General features: G+C 40.6%; 2 protein-coding genes and 2 long non-coding RNA genes across 4 annotated transcripts in view; all 4 read left to right on the top strand.

Annotated features, from left to right (window-relative positions):
- Nucleotides 1–18,090, top strand: part of LOC102078817 (zinc finger protein 665) — a 1,047,781-nt gene that overhangs the window by 285,071 nt on the left and 744,620 nt on the right. The window lies entirely within an intron of this gene.
- On the top strand, nucleotides 743–14,899 carry LOC112846332 (uncharacterized). The gene is made up of 3 exons (XR_003219250.1): nucleotides 743–1,017; nucleotides 14,284–14,386; nucleotides 14,839–14,899. It is a non-coding gene; the product is annotated as an uncharacterized LOC112846332 (long non-coding RNA).
- LOC112846322 (zinc finger protein 430-like) lies at nucleotides 14,968–15,552 on the top strand (the record flags this gene model as incomplete). The annotated part of the gene is made up of 1 exon (XM_025905843.1): nucleotides 14,968–15,552. A coding segment is annotated over one exon (585 nt), but the record flags the coding sequence as incomplete, so codon positions are not given.
- LOC112846369 (uncharacterized) lies at nucleotides 15,658–16,433 on the top strand. The gene is made up of 2 exons (XR_003219307.1): nucleotides 15,658–16,108; nucleotides 16,247–16,433. It is a non-coding gene; the product is annotated as an uncharacterized LOC112846369 (long non-coding RNA).

An 18,090-nucleotide genomic window follows, 5' to 3' on the forward strand; every position in this document is an offset into this window, starting at 1 on the left:
ACTTAAAACTTTTAAAAACATCACTAAAAAATTGTTGTGTAATCTGTTACACAACAATTTTTGAGTTCTGTGAACTTATTAGGTTTTACAGTGCAGTAACACTTTTATTTTTTACATATTCAGCCAAGAGAGTTAGCTTTGTGCACTATTAAAAAAATAAGAAGCATAATTAATTTTAGCTTCATATAAACTGTAATATGGAGGAAAAATAAGTGGGGCTCACCTCAAAACACAGCTTGAGGACTGACTGGAGAGTTTTAGGACAGTGTCTTCAGTAAATCTAGCAGCTCTTTAACATCAAAAGACGTGTTTGAGCTGCTGCAGATGTTAAATCTGACCCTAACTGTTCGTTCTTCTTTAAAATTCAAACTTAATAATGAAGCAATATTTTTAACAGACTGTTCTCGTTTATATGACCTCCATGAAACAACAGGGTTAAAACACATTGTGACGAAGTAAGATGTTTGTTTTGTAGTCCATCTTCAGCACAATGTAGTTTCAACAGGCGGACATCCGGTGTCACATTGTTACTGAGAGACGAGTGTAAGGCTGTGTCCCAATTCTCAGCACAGCTCCTCTCTTTTCCTGAGTTCTTAGCAGTTGTCCTCCCCCGATGTCATTTTCATCGAGGCCAAGGAAAAGAGTTTAGGAAAAGGAGATTGGCGCTACTTTTGAAATAACACTCCACGGGGTTACGTTGGGCAGCTGAGTCACGTGACCGCACAGCAACAAATCACAGCGGAGCCGGGTAAAAGGGGGCGGAGCAAAGTGTGTATGCAGGAGAGGAGTCGAGCAGAGAGAGCTGCTTTTTCATGAAACGGGAGTAAAGTAGTGAACTTACAGGAACATATACCACTACAGACGTTGGGATCGATATCTGCATCGATCCGCACATAACTGTCTCGTGAATCCTAGCTGAGATCAGCGTGAAGCACGTGGGTCTCTGCTCCCTGATCTGTTTCTTAAGACGTCCAGCTTCATCACGGAGTTTCTCTCGGTTTGTGGGCTCATCTAAAGGTAAGCACCGAGCTAACTTTAATGTGGGTTCAGTTTATGTTGAGTTTAGCTCTGTTGAGAATAATAGATTGCTTGGTATACATTGGAGTTAGACAGACTGTAGAGTTTGTGATTGCTTGCAACATCATAATATGGCGGTTGCTAGGGGGAAAGAATACATAAAGAAAAATAGTCTTGGAATATGAACAAAAGGATGGGTGCAGGGCAGGAGAACAACCAACCCCCACCCCCAGGACATGAAGCCATAGGTACAAGCGTGGGGGAGCGCAACCCCAGGGTGAGAGTAGTGGAAGCTTACTGAGAAGGGGGCCAAAGGGCTTTGGAGCGTGATGTCACAGGGGTGGGCGTGGAAAGGATTTTGGCCTGATGCGCCATTTTCCGGGGCAAAGCTCAAGTTACAGAGGGTCGAAAGCACATGGATAACATCAGCTATGGTTTGTTCTTGCTGTGTGGTCGGCTGCAAGGTTCGATCGCCCGACCGGCAAGAGAATAAGCTTGAAAATGGTTTAGCTTTTCATTCTTTCCCAACCTGGAAGCAACACGAGGCAGCTCGTGTAATGGATGTTACTGCGTCTAGCCTGGATAGCAGCTGTGAGACGAGCTGATATCCAGTTCTCTTCCATCTCCAAATATCTGTTGGTGTACTACAGACATTTTCATTCCAGTAAGTTCTAAATATGTTCATATCACTCTTTATAGCCTTTTAGTTTTATTTTCGATGCGCTCTGTGGTCATAGCAAATTAGAACAAACATCCTACTGAGGGATTTTGCAGAACTACCTTCTATTCATACAGTTGCTAATTATTTGGCATTATTGCAGGCAAACCAGCCTATGAAATGGATGAAACACATTGTGACTGAGTTCCAGCGCTACACAAGGGACCTGCTTCAAACATACCACCATGCCAATCAGATTACTTCTTCTATGTGAGGGTGAACAGTGTAGTAAAACCAGGGGAAAATGAAACTTGCTCCTGTTAAATATTCTAAAGTCTTTGCTGTATAAATAGCGGTAATTTTTCAAGAGATACAGTAAATTATTTGTTGACAACAGTGACTGAATTTCCTGAATCTTATATTTAAGGCTACAAATATTGACATGAGCTACTGAAAAATCTTCGCCGGAGAATCCGGTAATAAGTACAGGGTCAGACATTTGCAGACCGATCGATCTAAACAGCTACAAATGACAACATTGCTGAAGTCTAAATATTAATTCCAGCGTTCTGTGACCTCGGTTTAACAATTAATTTGTCATATTTCAGGATGGCAATATCACCTCTGTCTCTGGCCGCTCTCAGCTGTGGTAACAGTTCTTTCCTCTTCTTTCTGATGGACTCTGAAAAATCCTCGTTGATTTAAAGATTGGTACCTTTCAGTTTTTTGGCAGATGAGAGAATTAATTGTTTATCTTTAAATCTTTGTAGTCTGACCACAATCTGCCTGGCTCGTCCATTTTGCTTTTATGGACTGACTCTGTGAGCGTTCAATTTGAATGCTGTCACTATCCAGGCCCAGCTTGTTCTTCAGCATGTGTCGGACTTTCTTCTCTGATCCTTCCCACGTTTCTGCTTTTTCATCTATTAATCCATCCACCACAATGTTGTTCCTTCTCGATTGATTTTCTAATTAATCCATCTTGGTTGTTAATTCTCTGTGTTCCTCGCGTATGCTGCTGACCGCCGATTCAAACTCTTTTAGTTTGCTTTTAATGCACCTTTCTTCAGTTTGCAGCTCGGTGACAACCCCATCCGTGAATTGCAGGCTGGATTTAACATCCTGTACATCCCTTAGAATGCTGTCCAACCGTTTGTTAGTTCCATCCATGATTAATTGGACAAATGTCTTAAAGTTAACTTGCTGTTGGTGAATCAGATCTTTGTAAAACTCCCGTTGCTGTTCCAGCATAGCGTTCAGCGTGCTAACACTGACATTGCTGTCATCCTCTGCCGGTAGCGCCTTAACGGCCTATGGGGACATATCGACCAGATCGGTTTGCCCACCCGTGAAGATCGCTTCCTGTAGTCACCGCCTGGCCGAGGAAGAGGGCTTTAGATCGTCAGCGTTAGAGATTACTGTTGTGCTTGACTGCGGTGTGGTGAGAACCACTGGTACGGCTTCGGTATTAGATCAATAATGGTCTGTTTATGTTTTGATCAAGAGCCTTTTTTTGGGCAGCTGGAGAGGAGAGGTCTATCTTATGGCCAACCTCTGGCTGTAACTTGGTCATACTACCCAGCAAAACCCAGTATGCAGGTTCATCTGTAACAGTCCTTGTGCCACAGATCCGCACTGTTGCTTCTACATTAGACAGAAGAGCAGCGACATGGCTGCAGGTCTCCGCGACTCCGACCATCCAAGTGCAGTGGGCAGCTTCAATCTTCCCTGTGATGCTCACAGTGACCTATGGCTGCAATGCTGGTTCATTCAGTCGTTGAGAGTGCAGTACCTGAAACGCACACAGACAAAGTTAATTTAAAGACAAAAACTAATGAGCCAACACAAATATGTTTTATCTACTTTATCATAAATGTAACAAAGTGTTTAGAAAGTTAGCACATACATGTTATTTTTCATTTTTCGATATGAATTATTTTATATCATGATAACGATATATATCACGATATACCATCTGACCTGTGGTCATCTAGAAAGTACGCAGTCTATAAAAAGCAAGTGCCGAGGGTGCAGTCTTTGTTTTGAGTTACTGTAAAGTATGTCGCAAATCTGGGTGCACGTACAGCAGGACCAGCTCGCAAACCACAAGATGGAGTTTCTTTGCGAAAAATATCATTTTTTTATTACTTTATTTTCTCTTGCATAAAGTTAAGAGCATGTATATTGAGAAGACAACACTAATATATTTGCCACAGGCTATTTAACCCTTTAAGACCTACCATAGAACCAAGTCCGCCCGAGCTTATCTTTATATTTTTACATGCTGTAGTGCCATTTGTGGGAGCATTTCAAGTTTCTATATATCAATACAACCGTTATAGCCCAAATTTTAATAATATGTGTGCATATGTATGCATTAGGTCCATAGTAACTACATAAATTGGAAAAACTTGTAGTGCAATAAACTACAAAAAATTGATGATCTTTTTGTTTTATTTTTTACATATATTTTTAGTGAAAAAAAATTTAAGAGGTGTATCCCTCAAAACTGTAAATACAAAAGTTTCCAACCACGAGAAATTTATTTTGAGTGTCTTCATAGTTTTATTTTTGAGATACACTAATTTTTATATACTACAGGAAAAATGAAAATAAATAGTTTATTTTGATGCATTATAATATTTCCAACAGTGTAATTTGAGTTCTAAGCATCCCAGAAACGATACAGAAAAGCATAAAGTCAAACATGACTTTTAAAAACATCAACATTGGCTTATAAGGCCCTTTCGCGAAAATAACGTCACTTCCGGTTTCGGGCAGGTAATGGCGGACATGCAACAATTCGCGGTGACGTATATGCCAACGTAGGAAGTGTTATGAACATCGGCAAAGCGTGTTTCTGGAATATTATGTTTTTGTTGCTGCAAGTGCTTCTTATGCAATTTTTGCAAAGCTATATGTGGAAGGAAACCGTGACCTAGGACAAGCTAATGGCATAAGATGTAAGTACAACTCTTCCGGTTTCACATGCAAAAAAAAATATTGCACTGCCATACGTGGTTCCAGTTCTACAGGGATTTAAAAATAGTTAGGGAAAACGGAGTGTGCCTGCTCCGACCGGTTGTAAAGGGTTTATTATATATTTTATGTAATAATTTATAAAATTTGGGTTAGAAATGATAGAGAACAAATGGCACGATAGACACTTTTCTATCGTCCACACGATATATATCGTCATATCGCCCAGCACTAACGACTAGTACTCGCTGACTCTTTTGAGCTACTTTTAAGCATTTTTCTTGTAGTCGCCGTTATAACACAGTGTGTTTGTTTTGATTCGTTGCCCCGGAAGATGGCGCAGCGTTCCCACAATACATTGCGGCGTGACATCAACTCCAAAGCCCTATAGAGAGAGTAGTGGAAGCCTACTGCGAAGGGTGCCAAAGGGCTACGTTTGCTTGCTTGTTCAATTATTTCCATCGTGCTTTGACTGCGGCTGTAACCAGACCTATTCCAGCAGGATTTGTAAAAAGTGTTTTGACAGACACACAAAGCCGGACAACTTTTGTTCTGAGTCTAAGAAGCTTAGAGAGAAAGTGATTGGACTTCTCGTGTGGCTAGGTGCTGTTGAGGTTCACTTTCTCTTTTTTTTTTTGACACTTTTTATTTATTTAGGAACATTTTTATGCAACAAGATAAAACAAACAAACAAACACAAACAAAACAAACAAAAACAAAAAACAGAAACATTATGAGGTCATGGGAAGATAACATATGCCCGTACATACATCTGCACATCCACACATACATACGTCAACAAGTCTGCATTACTAATTCTATGCATTAAAGGGTGCTGCCACAAGCTATAAAGTCCAGCCATTTTCTCCATCGTCTCCTTCCCAAGTCTCCCTGCAGTCGCAGAGTGAAAGTCATACATTCCATCAATTTGATGTCTTCCACTATAGAGGTAAAAAGTGTTACAGTGGGAGGATCTTTACAGAGCCAGCGTTTTGTTATGGCCTTTTTCGCAGAAGCCAAGATAACTCTCAGAAGATAAACATCATCTGCAACTAAATCGTCTGTAAAATATCCCAGATACAATGAGGTAAATGTACAAGACACGTGGAATCCCAGCACCTCTGTAATTATCTTTACAACTTCCGTCCAGAAGGGTCGTATGAGTGGGCAGGACCAGAATATATGGCCGTGGTCAGCCATGTCTTCCCCACAATTCCTCCAGCAAAGCGCAGGTGTAGCACTGAATTTAGACTTTTGTTTAGGCGTTATGAAAAAGCGTATAATGTTCTTCCAGCAGAAGTCCCGCCACATGTTGGAGTTAGTTGTGGTAAACTGTGTCTCCCAGATCTGTGCCCACCCATCTTCTGTAATCTCAATGTCCATTTCTTTTTCCCATTTCTGCTTTATGTAAATCGTTGAGTCCCCTTTGAGCTCAGTCATACATTTGTACAGTTTACTTATCAAGGCTCTGTTACTCCCAGAGTCATAAGCATCAATGAAAATATTAACAATCGAGAAGTCTCCACGGACACAGCTCTTCAGTCTTTTGCCAATATAGTCACGGATTTGCAAGTATCGAAAAAAGTCTCGTTTCTCGAGGTCGTAAGTCTTGCATAGGGTATCAAAAGCCATAATTTTAGATTTTACAATAACCGAACACCCAGCAGTAATTCCATGCCACACCCATTGTTTAAATCTACTATCGTGGGAAGCAGGTAAAAAATCAGGGTCATACGCTGGCCACCTCAGAAGTTTTATCTCTTCCTGTAGTTGTGCCTGCTTGACCACTCCCCTCCATATTTTTAATGTAAAAGTGACCCATTGGCTGGGCATCAAGGTACTGTCCAATTCAGAAGCTGCGTGACCAAGTCTAGACTGAATTGGCATGTCCGAAAGAGACATCTCAATCGTCTTCCACCTCGCACAAAAAGATGGATTACACCAACACACCAAAGACCTCAGCTGAGCAGATAAGTAGTAATCCCTTAATGAAGGTAGAGCCAAGCCCCCTTTTTCTTTCGGCAACTGCAAAGTAGAGAACTTCACCCTTGGTCTTTTGTTAAGCCAAATGAATCTCGAAATATGTTTATTCCATTCCCTGAACTGCTTCTCTGGAATTTGAATAGGTAAAGCAAGGAAAAGATAGAGTAGTTTGGGAAGAATACTCATTTTAATTATCTGTATCCTGTTGCCAAGGTCGAGAGGGAGCAAGGCCCAAATGTTGAGATCGCTATATATTTCTCTATTAATACGACTGTAATTAATATCATACAGTTGTGTTAGATCTTTAGGCAGAAACACTCCTAAATATTTGATAGCAGTTGCCTCCCAATTAAACTTGAATTTTGACAATAGTGTCTGGTCTGGAGAAAAATTAAACGTCAGAACTTGAGTTTTTTTGACATTAAGAACATACCCTGAATACAGGCCATATGTTTCCAACATCCCCATTAATACTGGTATACCTGAGCTGGGATCCGTGATTGTTACCAAGACATCATCTGCGTATAAACACACCTTGTACTCGTCCCCTCCTATTACAATCCCTTTCAACGATGTTTCCTGACGTATAGCCTGGGCTAGAGGTTCGATAAACAAGTTGAAGAGGTAAGGGCTTGCTGGACACCCCTGTCTACATCCTCGTTCTAAAAAAATAGTATCGGAGAGGCTACCGTTAATTTTTATTCTGGCAGTAGGGAGAGAATAAAGAGCTTGGAAACATTTTATAAATTCGCTACAGAAACCAAATCTTTTCATCACTAGGAAGAGGAAGTCCCAATTCACTGAATCATAAGCTTTTTCAGCATCTAAGCTAAGAATAATTGAGCTATTTTTCTTATTATTAATGTGTTCAATGATGTGTAAAGCTCGCCTAATATTATCGTGGGTTTGTCTATTTTTCAAGAAACCCGTTTGGTCTTCATCAATCAAAGAAGGCATTACAGCATCCATTCTTCGCACCAAAATAGTTGTATATAGTTTATAATCTGAGTTCAGGACACTTATCGGCCTATAAGATTTGCAGTTTAGTCTATCCTGTCCCCCCTTTGGCAAAACAGATATGAAGGCCTCCTTCCAGGAGGGAGGTACCAGACCTCCTTTCAAAATATAGTTGAAACTAGTTTCCAACATGGGAAGAAGGCTTTCCCTCATGGTTATGTACCATTCGGCAGGGAGCCCGTCGGTCCCTGGTGACTTATTGGATTTAAGGCTGGAAATAGCTTTAATTATTTCTTCCCGAGATATTAAGGACGTTAACTTACTATTTGCTTCTCGACCAATTGTAGGCAGGTCTAAAGAATTCAAAAAGTCAGTTATCTTATTTACATCACCCTGGGTAGATTGACTATATAACGATTTGTAATACATTTCAAACGCTTTTTGAATTTTATCCAGGTCAGTTACAACTTTGTTACCAACTGGATCTCTAATCTTATAAATATTATTTTCAGCTTGCTGTTTTCTAATCCGCCATGCTAACTGCTTCGCAGCCTTAGGCCCCGCCTCATAATATCTCTGTTTCATAAATCTTATGTTTTTCTCTACTTCTTCGCCCAATATCTTATCTATCTCCTGCTTAATCTGTCTGATCTGGTGGGTTACTGTGGTATTTTTATCCTTCAGACCTGACTGTTCCAAGGCCTTTAATCTATCCTGCAGTTGTAACAGTTCTTGTGACTTTTTCTTTTTAAGCATGGTTGACCACGCAATTATTTTTCCTCTGAGGACAGCTTTGGCTGCATCCCACACAATACTGTGATTTGTCTCTCCATTATCATTGTCCTGCAGGTACAAGTTAAGATCGGCTGTCATTTGTTTCACAAAAGCGGGGTCATTTAACATACCGGTATTTAGTCTCCACAAAGTTGTCTTCCGTTTCCCATCCAAATGTAATGTTATATAAATTCCACTGTGGTCAGAGAAATCTCTTGGACCTATTCTGCAATCTTTTATCCTGTGTAAATCCCTATTAAACATAGAACAGTAATCTATCCTTGAATACACTAAGTGTCGAGCAGAGTAAAAAGTAAACCCTGACGCTGACCCATGGATAGATCGCCATACATCAATAAGTCCTAATTCCGCTAACATTCCTTTAACTCGTTTCTCTCCAGACGTGCTTCTCCTGTCCCTATTATTTGAGTCTAATCGGGGGTTTAACAGTAAATTAAAATCTCCTGCACAAATAAGAGTTCCCACGGTTTCCTTAGAGATCAAATCAAATATCTTCTTAAAGAGGCTTGCGTTGCTTCCTGGGGGTGCATAGACATTTAATAGTGTGACCGCCTCATTCTCTATTCTGCCTTTTACTAAAACAAACCTACCTTCCTTATCACTTATATTAGATATATGTTCAAATTTTATTTTATTTGAAATAAGGATAGCTACTCCTCGTTTTTTCCCGGCCCTATACGATGAATAGAATGTATGTCTGAAACCCATCTTTTTTAATTTCTCATGTTCTGCATTGTCTAAATGAGTTTCTTGCCAATATGCTATATCTACTGACTCCTTTTTCAATTTGGCAATTAATTTGCTTCTTTTAATAGGGCTATTCAGGCCATTTACATTTAGTGACAGCATTTTATAGAAATTATAAGCCATCAAGTGGATATGTGGAATACAACATAATCAACCCAGACCTCAGAACATCACAACCAGAACTCACTGAACAGCAAACACACCAAACATTAACAAGAGCTTCCAATACAAAGGATATAAGAGTGTCCTTTGACATTGAGGGGACTGGCCACAAGGTGGGGCCCCTCATCCGACAAGAGGGGAGTGACCGACAAAAAAAACAAGAAAAGGGGCAAAGAATAAGCAAAAACAGTTTCTTATCGCTACTAGAAATAACTTGGTGGTTCTCTAACCATGTCCATAGGCACCAACCTAAAGAAATATGAATTCTGAAGGATACGAAAGTCAGTGTTCCCGCGGGTAGATTATCAAAACTCTACCGCCAGCTATCTCACCGTTGTCCCGCCATCAGCTACTCACTCGTCTGCTGGCACTTTTTCTTGCTCCCTCCGGAATGCTTGGAGTTTTTCCCGAACGTGCTGTTGGAAGCCGCCCCCGCAGTGTGCTGTCTGCGTTTCCCAAGGAAGTAGCTGCCTTATCGTGTCCTCTGTCATCCTGTTGGTTTGGTTCCGCAAGGTGATCTTACCCACGGCTATTCCCCGCTTTCTTAAATCCTCAGCAGCTTGGGTCGCGGTATTATATAGGACATTGCCTGACGCATAAAACACTCGCATCTTACTGAGTGGTGTCTGGAAGCGTATCCCGCTGTCCTTCAGAGCCTTCTTAACTGGGATATATTCCCGTCTCCTTTTCTGCACTTCCAGGGAGTAGTCATGATCGAAATACACCCGTTTGTTTTGGATATGTACCCCTTTATTCCATGCCGTGCGGAGAACCTCTTCTTTAACGGAGAACCGGAGGAAGCGCACTATTATTGAGCGTGGTGGGGCGTTCGGAGGTGGTTTTGGTCCCAACGCGCGGTGTGCGCGCTCAATGCCAAGGGCACGGTCCGGGCCGAAACCTTCGCCTAGGTGTTCCTTGATCAGATTTTCAACAAAGGTAGTCACAGACGAGCCCTCCGAGTTTTCCGGTACGCCGTAAATCCGGATGTTTTTGCGCCTAGCACGGCCCTCCATATCGGACACCTTTTCCTGAAGCGCCCGTTGATTTTCCAACAGCTGCACAAGTGTATCCCTAACACCAATGTCCCAGCGTTCCGAGTCAGCCATGTTGTCCTCGACGTGCTTTAGCCGACCAGTCAACTCCTCTACCTGATCCGCTATCTCGTGTAATCTTTGGTTCAATTCCTTAGAGAGTTCGGCCATTTGCTTCTTTATATCCTCCCGAAATTCCGTACAGAATTCTTTGAAGTCACTTTTCAATTCAGTTCGCAATGTAGCCATTTCGGCCACCAGTACGCTACTTACAGCATCCCGAAGCCAACCCAGACCTTCACCTCGGTCGCCATCTTGTCCCGATGCGAGCCTTGCCTCACTAGCCGCAGCGTCTTTCTCCATTTCACAGTCAAAAATGTTTCGTAGTCCGTATCCTCCTTTTTTAGATTTATCCCCACTCATTCTTGTGTCGAAAAATGGCAATGTAGCCCTAATACAGCTCTCGAGTCCGGGGAAACACACGGTTGGTGCCGGAGGTCACTCTATGCGGCCATGCGGTGTTACGTGCCACCGGAAGTCCGAGGTTCACTTTCTCTTGACTTCACCGACTCTTTTGATATCCCAGCTGGAGAAGAAGGGTCAGATGAGGCTGAAGTATTTTTCATCAAAACTGAGTCCACAGGACTGTAAAAACGTGATTGTTGGGCTTCATTTCTGTACTGAACAATCGTTTTAAGATTAGCTAGTAAATGACCATTAGCTAATGTTGTTCATGAGACTAAAGTCATCTCATGTTGGTAATGTAAATATTATACTGCCAATATTACAGTTATTATTATATTAATCATTATTAGTTATTACAGCATTGAACTTGAACTCTGTGTCAAATACTGAGCTTCAGTAAAGATTCAAGTTGCATTTATTTATGTCCTATCACCTTAAATCTTCACTCAAAGACAGTGTATATAGATGTATCATATATAAGATACAAATATTATTATTTCATTTTGTTGGCATTACTAAATTTGGCTCAATTCTTACATATATTTGTAACAAGAAAATGTGCAAATTGTGATAACTGTTTCTGATCAAATGAAGAGTAGAATGATAGCATTAACTGACTTTCTTGTTGTGTTTGTGGATATATTACTGACTTTAATTATCCATAAATTCATCGCATTCTCTGTAAGATTAAGGTCAACTGTGGAACAGGATATATTTTAAAGTCAAGGCTTAAGATTAAGAAAAGACTACGTCTGCATGGCCCACAAGCTCATGTGACCTTAGGACGTCACTGTCATCTTCCTGCTCCTGAAAATATATACATACAACCACCCTTTTTTCTTGTCTGGGTGGAGTAGGTGGAATCTAATGAGGTGCTTCAGGTGCAGGGCTCACAAAATCGCTAGCCCAACGTCCCGGGGCTAGCAATTTTTCCAGTCGGGCTACCAGAATCTATCCCTGCCCTGCCCGTCGGGCTATCATAGGAAGGAAAAATATGTCAATGCTTTTGCATTCTTTCGGAAATGTAGCTGGGTAAATATGTCACTGGCATCGGTGAGCCACTGTCAATATGTGACTAGGGCTGCTCAATTAATCGAATTTTAATCTAAATTACGATCTGGGCTTTCAACGATCATTAAAAATGACTGAGCCGATTATTAGCACCTCCCTCGTGCTCTACTCTAGCGCTGCTCCGTGTAGCAAAACGAGCGCACCTCTCTGCGTTTCGAACACGCGGCACAACAATTAAGAGGAGCTAACAGAGGGAAGCTCGGAAAGCTAAGCAGAAGTTATTTGGAGAGGAGAGTGACTGTCGTTGGTTGAAAAGAGAGGTAGAAAACCCTTCAGTGGTGTGGAAACATTATGGGTTCGCGGAGTCAGACGTGGATTAAGTAGACATAGTGTGTAAACCTTGGTGTCGTAGCTGCACCACAGAGCGACATGGCAAAGTTCACTAAACATAGATGTTTACATTTTATTTTTTATATTGCAAACATTTGCACTGTTATCAGTATTTGCACACTATTTTATACTATTTTTGACAATCTTTAAAGCCATTATTCAATACATTGTTATTGTTAAACAAATATCATCAAATAATCGAGATCTCAATTTCAGTGAAAATAATCGTGATTATCATTTTTGCCATAATCGAGCAGCCCTATATGTGACATATTGAAATCGCATTTGAATTTGCGTTTGTTTTTTGCTTTCACTTTGCAATCGCGCAAACTGTGTATAGAGAGCGACAGTACTGATTGGTGAGTGACGATAATTTGCGCACCAATTCCTCTGACATCGTCTTATCAATCGTTAGTTAACTATGCAAACATGACAAGTGAAATCTCCCGCAGGAAGCTTAAACATGTGAGAGGTTGATTGTGCAGAGAATCGCTGAGCGTTATGTGAGTGCATGTGTAAAAGCAGCAGGATATATATTTTAGTTCTGCTGAGCCAAATAAGACCGGTCAGGGTGAAGAAGTGACAGCCAAAGAAAAGCTTACCACAAAACGGAAAAGTTATGACAAATCAGACTATAAGGCAAAAAGAAAGTGCAGCGTTATGGTTTCATGGACAAAAGAATTTCTGTGGCTGGAATATGACAAGCTAAATAACCAGGGGTGCACATAAGTGGTCCGCAGGTGCGCATTCGCTGTCAAAATAAAAGACGCGCACAAGATAAGAAGCTGCAGCGCGTGTTTGCGTCCATAAGATTTTCTGGAGGAGGACAGACATTTGTTTAGAACTCTTAAAGATGTCGAAGAAGCTCCTTTAAGCAATTACTTTGGTGTTCCTCCACCTCCAAAGAAATGTCAGATGGAGTCCGAACCACAAAAGAAGCGCGTATTCTAGGAGAAGTGGTTGCAGGAGGTGAGCTGGCTTCAAACAAATGATGAACGCACAGAGAATTGGTGCAGAATATGCCGTGAAAATCCCACTCTAGCGGACAAAAACAGTGCCTTTTATATGGACGCAAACGCGCGTTGCAACTTCTTATCTGGTGCGCGTCTTTTATTTTGACAGCGAATGCGCACATGCGGACCACTTATGTGCACCCGTGTAAATAACATAATGTTCTGCCGGGTGTGTTGTTGGTTTCCCTCGATTTCTGAGTCGACAAGTGCCTTTGTTACTGGGACCAGTAATTTTAAGAAAGGCCCCCATTAGAACCCATGAGAAATGCAAGAAATTGATTATTGCTCAGTCTGCAAATAACATACTAAAAATCAACCTGAAAAATCTGTTTAGAACAGCCTACTATGTTGCAAAGAGTGAACTACCACTGGCAAAATTTAGCAGTCTTTGCCAACTTCAAAAAGCAAATGGCCTAGATCTTGGTGCCACTTGCCTCTTACCTGTGATTTCAGTGGAAATTTCAAATTTAGGATCTGACCCAGACTGATTCCTGTTGTACAGTTCTTACAAGTTCATAGAAATTTCTGTTCAATTACAACCAAGTATTTGAGTTGATGATTGTAATTTTTATACAATATTGTAATTTGTGTTTCAACAATTTTTTGATTAATGTTTTGTTTCCGTTACAATATTGTACATTAAAGTATAATATTGTAACGGAAGCAAAACAGGAAAAAATTGCTCCTTTTTTTATTTGGGCTACTTAAATTTATTTTGATCTACCAAAAACTGAAGAGTCCCTGCCCGAAGGGCTACCGGGGATTTTGAAATTTTGCGAGCCCTGAGGTGGCTGAGTTTATACTGCTACCATTGAGTGTGAGCCGGACTTGTGGATCTATAGAGGTCCATATATACAGAGTGTAGCATCCACTGGGTAAAGGCAGTGATATGCGGGGGGTCAGTGGCTTTTTCCCTTTCAGGTTCTTGTGTCAACTGATGACTTTCTTGTTGTAGCTGCTTCTCGGGTTCCACATTGAAGTTTTATAGGTATTGTTGTCACTGAGGAGTTTAGTCATGTTTATTTGCTCTGCTTTTTTTATCAGGGATAAAATGCATATACTTTTTGTGTCACAGCTGAGTAACAGCAGAAGAGTCTGGTGGAGCAACAGAGGAACAATTTCAGCCATTTGGACTCAGCTCAGCCACTACAGAGGAAACAATGACTTCAACACAAAAGGTGAGAAAAATGTCACTGTTACACTGTCATTGAAACTGTGTGCTCAGCTGGTTGGGTTTTAAAAACATGTTAACAGCAGCTTTATCTTTTCCATCCCGGGCTCCTCCACATACACGGAATCTAAATTCACAACCAAAAAACTCAGATGTTACAAGAAGATACAAACATAATTTTTTATCGGCACACATTGAAACAACAATATCAAAAATTGAACTCACAATTTTTTATGAGTAATATATTTTCTCCACTTATCAATATTTCTTCAATATGTATTTTTCATTACGACTGTCATTGTAGCACATCATTGAAATGTGATACTATCACCAGAAACTGATGGTAACACACCTACAATGTGTTTGTTGACATGTTTGATTCCACTGATGGAGGGAGTTACAGTTTTTTCCACGACTGCATTTCACTCACTGCCTCTGTTTGTATCTCTGTCACTGCAGGACCAACATGGAGCAAGAAGTCAGCGCTCTCAGGAGGCCGACAAACCTCACAGAAGAAAGGGAGAGAAAACATACAGCTGTGATGAGTGTGGGAAGGATTTTACCCGGGGTGGAGACTTAAAAAGACACCAACTCATCCACAGTAGATTTAAACCTTACAGCTGTGATGAGTGTGGGAAGTCTTTTACTCGGGCTGGACACTTAAAAAAACACCAACTCATCCACAGGGGAGTTAAACCTTACAGCTGTGATGAGTGTGGGAAGTCTTTTACCCGGGCTGGAGACTTAAAAAGACACCAACTCATCCACAGTGGAGTTCGACCTTACAGCTGTGAGTTGTGTGGAAAGTCTTTTACCCAGGCTGGAAGCTTAAAAACACACCAACTCATCCACAGTGGAGTTAAACCTTACAGCTGTGATGAGTGTGGGAAGTCTTTTACCCGGGGTGGAGACTTAAAAAGACACCAACTCATCCGCAGTGGAGTTAAACCATACAGCTGTGATGAGTGTGGGAAGTATTTTACCCGGGGTGGAGACTTAAAAAGACACCAACTCATCCACAGTGGATTTAAACCTTACAGCTGTGAGTTGTGTGGAAAGTCTTTTACCCAGGCTGAAAGCTTAAAAACACACCAACTCATCCACAGTGGATTTAAACCTTACAGCTGTGAGTTGTGTGGAAAGCCTTTTACCCGGGCTGGAGACTTAAAAAAACACCAACTCATCCACAGGGGAGTTAAACCTTACAGCTGTGACTTGGGTGGAAAGTCTTTTACCCAGGCTGGAGACTTAAAAAAGACACCAACTCATCCACAGTGGAGTTAAAGCGTACAGCTGTGACTTGTGTGGAAAGTCATTTACGTATCGTGAGGGCTTAAAAAAACACCAACTCATCCACAGTGTAGTTACAGCACACTACTGTGACTTGTGTGGTAAAGCTTTTGCTCAAAGTCGAAACTTACAGAAGCATCTAGTTACCCACTCTGGAATTAAGGCGTACAGCTGCAACTTTTGTGGAAAAAGTTTCAGTGAAAAACACTACCGAAATATTCACCGTCGGATTCACACTGGAAATGATGTTTACTGCTGTGATCAGTGTGGAAAACTGTTTACAACAGATGCACAGTTACAACAACACATGTTTAGCCACACTGAGGAGAGACGTTACAAATGTGACCTGTGTGAGAAGACTTTTAAATCTCCACATAAGCTTAATAAACACCAACAGATCCACTCAAGAAAGTAACTCTACAAGTGCAGTTACTGTGAGGTATGTATTTATCTTTTTATCCTGTATTTTTAACCTGATTGTTTGGAACAAGTCTCATCAGTAAACTTATGGAGTCGTTTTCGCCCAGTAATCTGAGTGTTATAATGTAAACAGTAAAATGTAATTGAACGTTGGCAGAGATGGATCCAGTTCTCAACCCTGTCGTCACTGTGGGGGTGGGAAAGAGGTTCTCTGTGACCTTTGTGAAAAAACTTCCAATCATCAACGGGACCTAAAACCACATCAACGTAGACACACTGGAGACAAAATGAACTACTGCAAAGAATGTGGGAGAGGCTTCCACACACCAAGTACATTAAAAATACATGAACTCCTCCACAGTGGGGTGAAAAAGCACATCTGTGACCAGTGTGTGTCATCCTTCACCACTGCATGTGAGCTTAAAGAAAAAGCATAAATGAATCCACACAGAAGAGACACCATACAAGTGCAGACACTGTGACAAAAGCTTCTCACAATCAGGTCATCGTAACAAACATGAACGTACACACATGGAAGTGAACTTCAGCTGTGACCAGTGTGACAAGAGCTTCAGGAATGTCAGTTCATACTCCGAACACAAACGATCCCACACTGTAAATAAACTGTTTCACTGTTACCAATGTGCAAAAACATTCACTTCATTATCTGCTCTGTGCAAACATCAGCCTGATCATGCAGGACTGAAATCACTGGATCACAATGAATCTGAAGAGAGAGAAAGATCCTCTTCTGGTTTCAGGGTCAGACTTAAAAACCTTGAGATCAGGCTCCACAGAGTTCAGATGGAATCTCCTGTAAAGAGTGTCAGCTGATGTCACACTTGGATCTGATGAGGTAGCTCTGATTTCTGGACCTGCAGTGAATAATCCTGAATGTTACGTTTAGGAAGCTGCATGTATAGGAAGGAATGTATAGTAGGAATGTCTTTTTTTCTCTTTGTTTAACCAAACTGGTATTCTATCAAAAATCACATATGGATATGTAAATCATTTCTTTTATTTGAGCTTTTTTAGCTTTTCCAAAATTAACTTATTTTTTATGTTTTCATTGCATTTTTCAACTCAGTTAAATTTCAATTCTTCATTCATATTTAATATTCTGCTGTGGTAGAATCTTCTCTTAAATCCTTTTTCTCCCAAAACTGCAAATTATTACACAGCAGTTGCTCTTAAAACTTCCAAAATGAACTAAATCTGTCCACCAGCTTTGAAACAAGAGCTGCTGTGACTTTGTGTCCAGAAAAAAGAAACTCAAGCTGAACTGGTTTTGGGCTGTACTTCCATGTAATACCATTTTTTTTTTTTTTACCAGAAGATGGAGCAGTGAGGCTGTGTAACCTTAATTTAATTAGGGAAGGAACACAATATTCACAGTGGCAGCAAAGAACTGTTAAAAGTTAAAAACAGCAGCACACATCAGGACCATTTTAAAGATCACAGGTGACTACTTTTAGTTAATTCAAATCCTATTAAACATCTATTTTTGGCTCCTCCTTTCACTTTAGTGTATTTACTGTATCCTTTGTTTGTCCACGTTGTTTTTTAATGAATTCATTTTGATCCACATGTTCTGTGGTTGTTTTCCTGTTGATCTGAAGTTTGTATTATGAAATCCTGATAATTTTTAAGCGTTAGTTATATTTGATGAACTCTGTGTAACGTTTATCTTATTAAACGGTTTGATGTGAAAAATAAAGAAATGGTCTCACAGCAAGTAGTTTGAGCCATTATTTCAGATTCAAACTAATTTAAATGTTTTTAGTGGTACATGTGGAGGTTTATCAGAGGAGGAGACTTGGCTGTTCTCGGCACGGTTCATGCAGCTCATTAAAAACCCTGAAATGATCTTAAGGAAAAGATGTTTGATTTTTCTTAAAAACAAGATGTGGGCATGAAGTTTTCAGACAGTGTGTTTAAGATGCATTGTGATTAACATCTCACACATTCCAATAAAGCAGATGTTCCTGCATTGCAACAGTA

This window comes from Oreochromis niloticus, linkage group LG3 (genome assembly GCF_001858045.2).
Source record: "Oreochromis niloticus isolate F11D_XX linkage group LG3, O_niloticus_UMD_NMBU, whole genome shotgun sequence".
NCBI lineage: Eukaryota > Metazoa > Chordata > Actinopteri > Cichliformes > Cichlidae > Oreochromis > Oreochromis niloticus.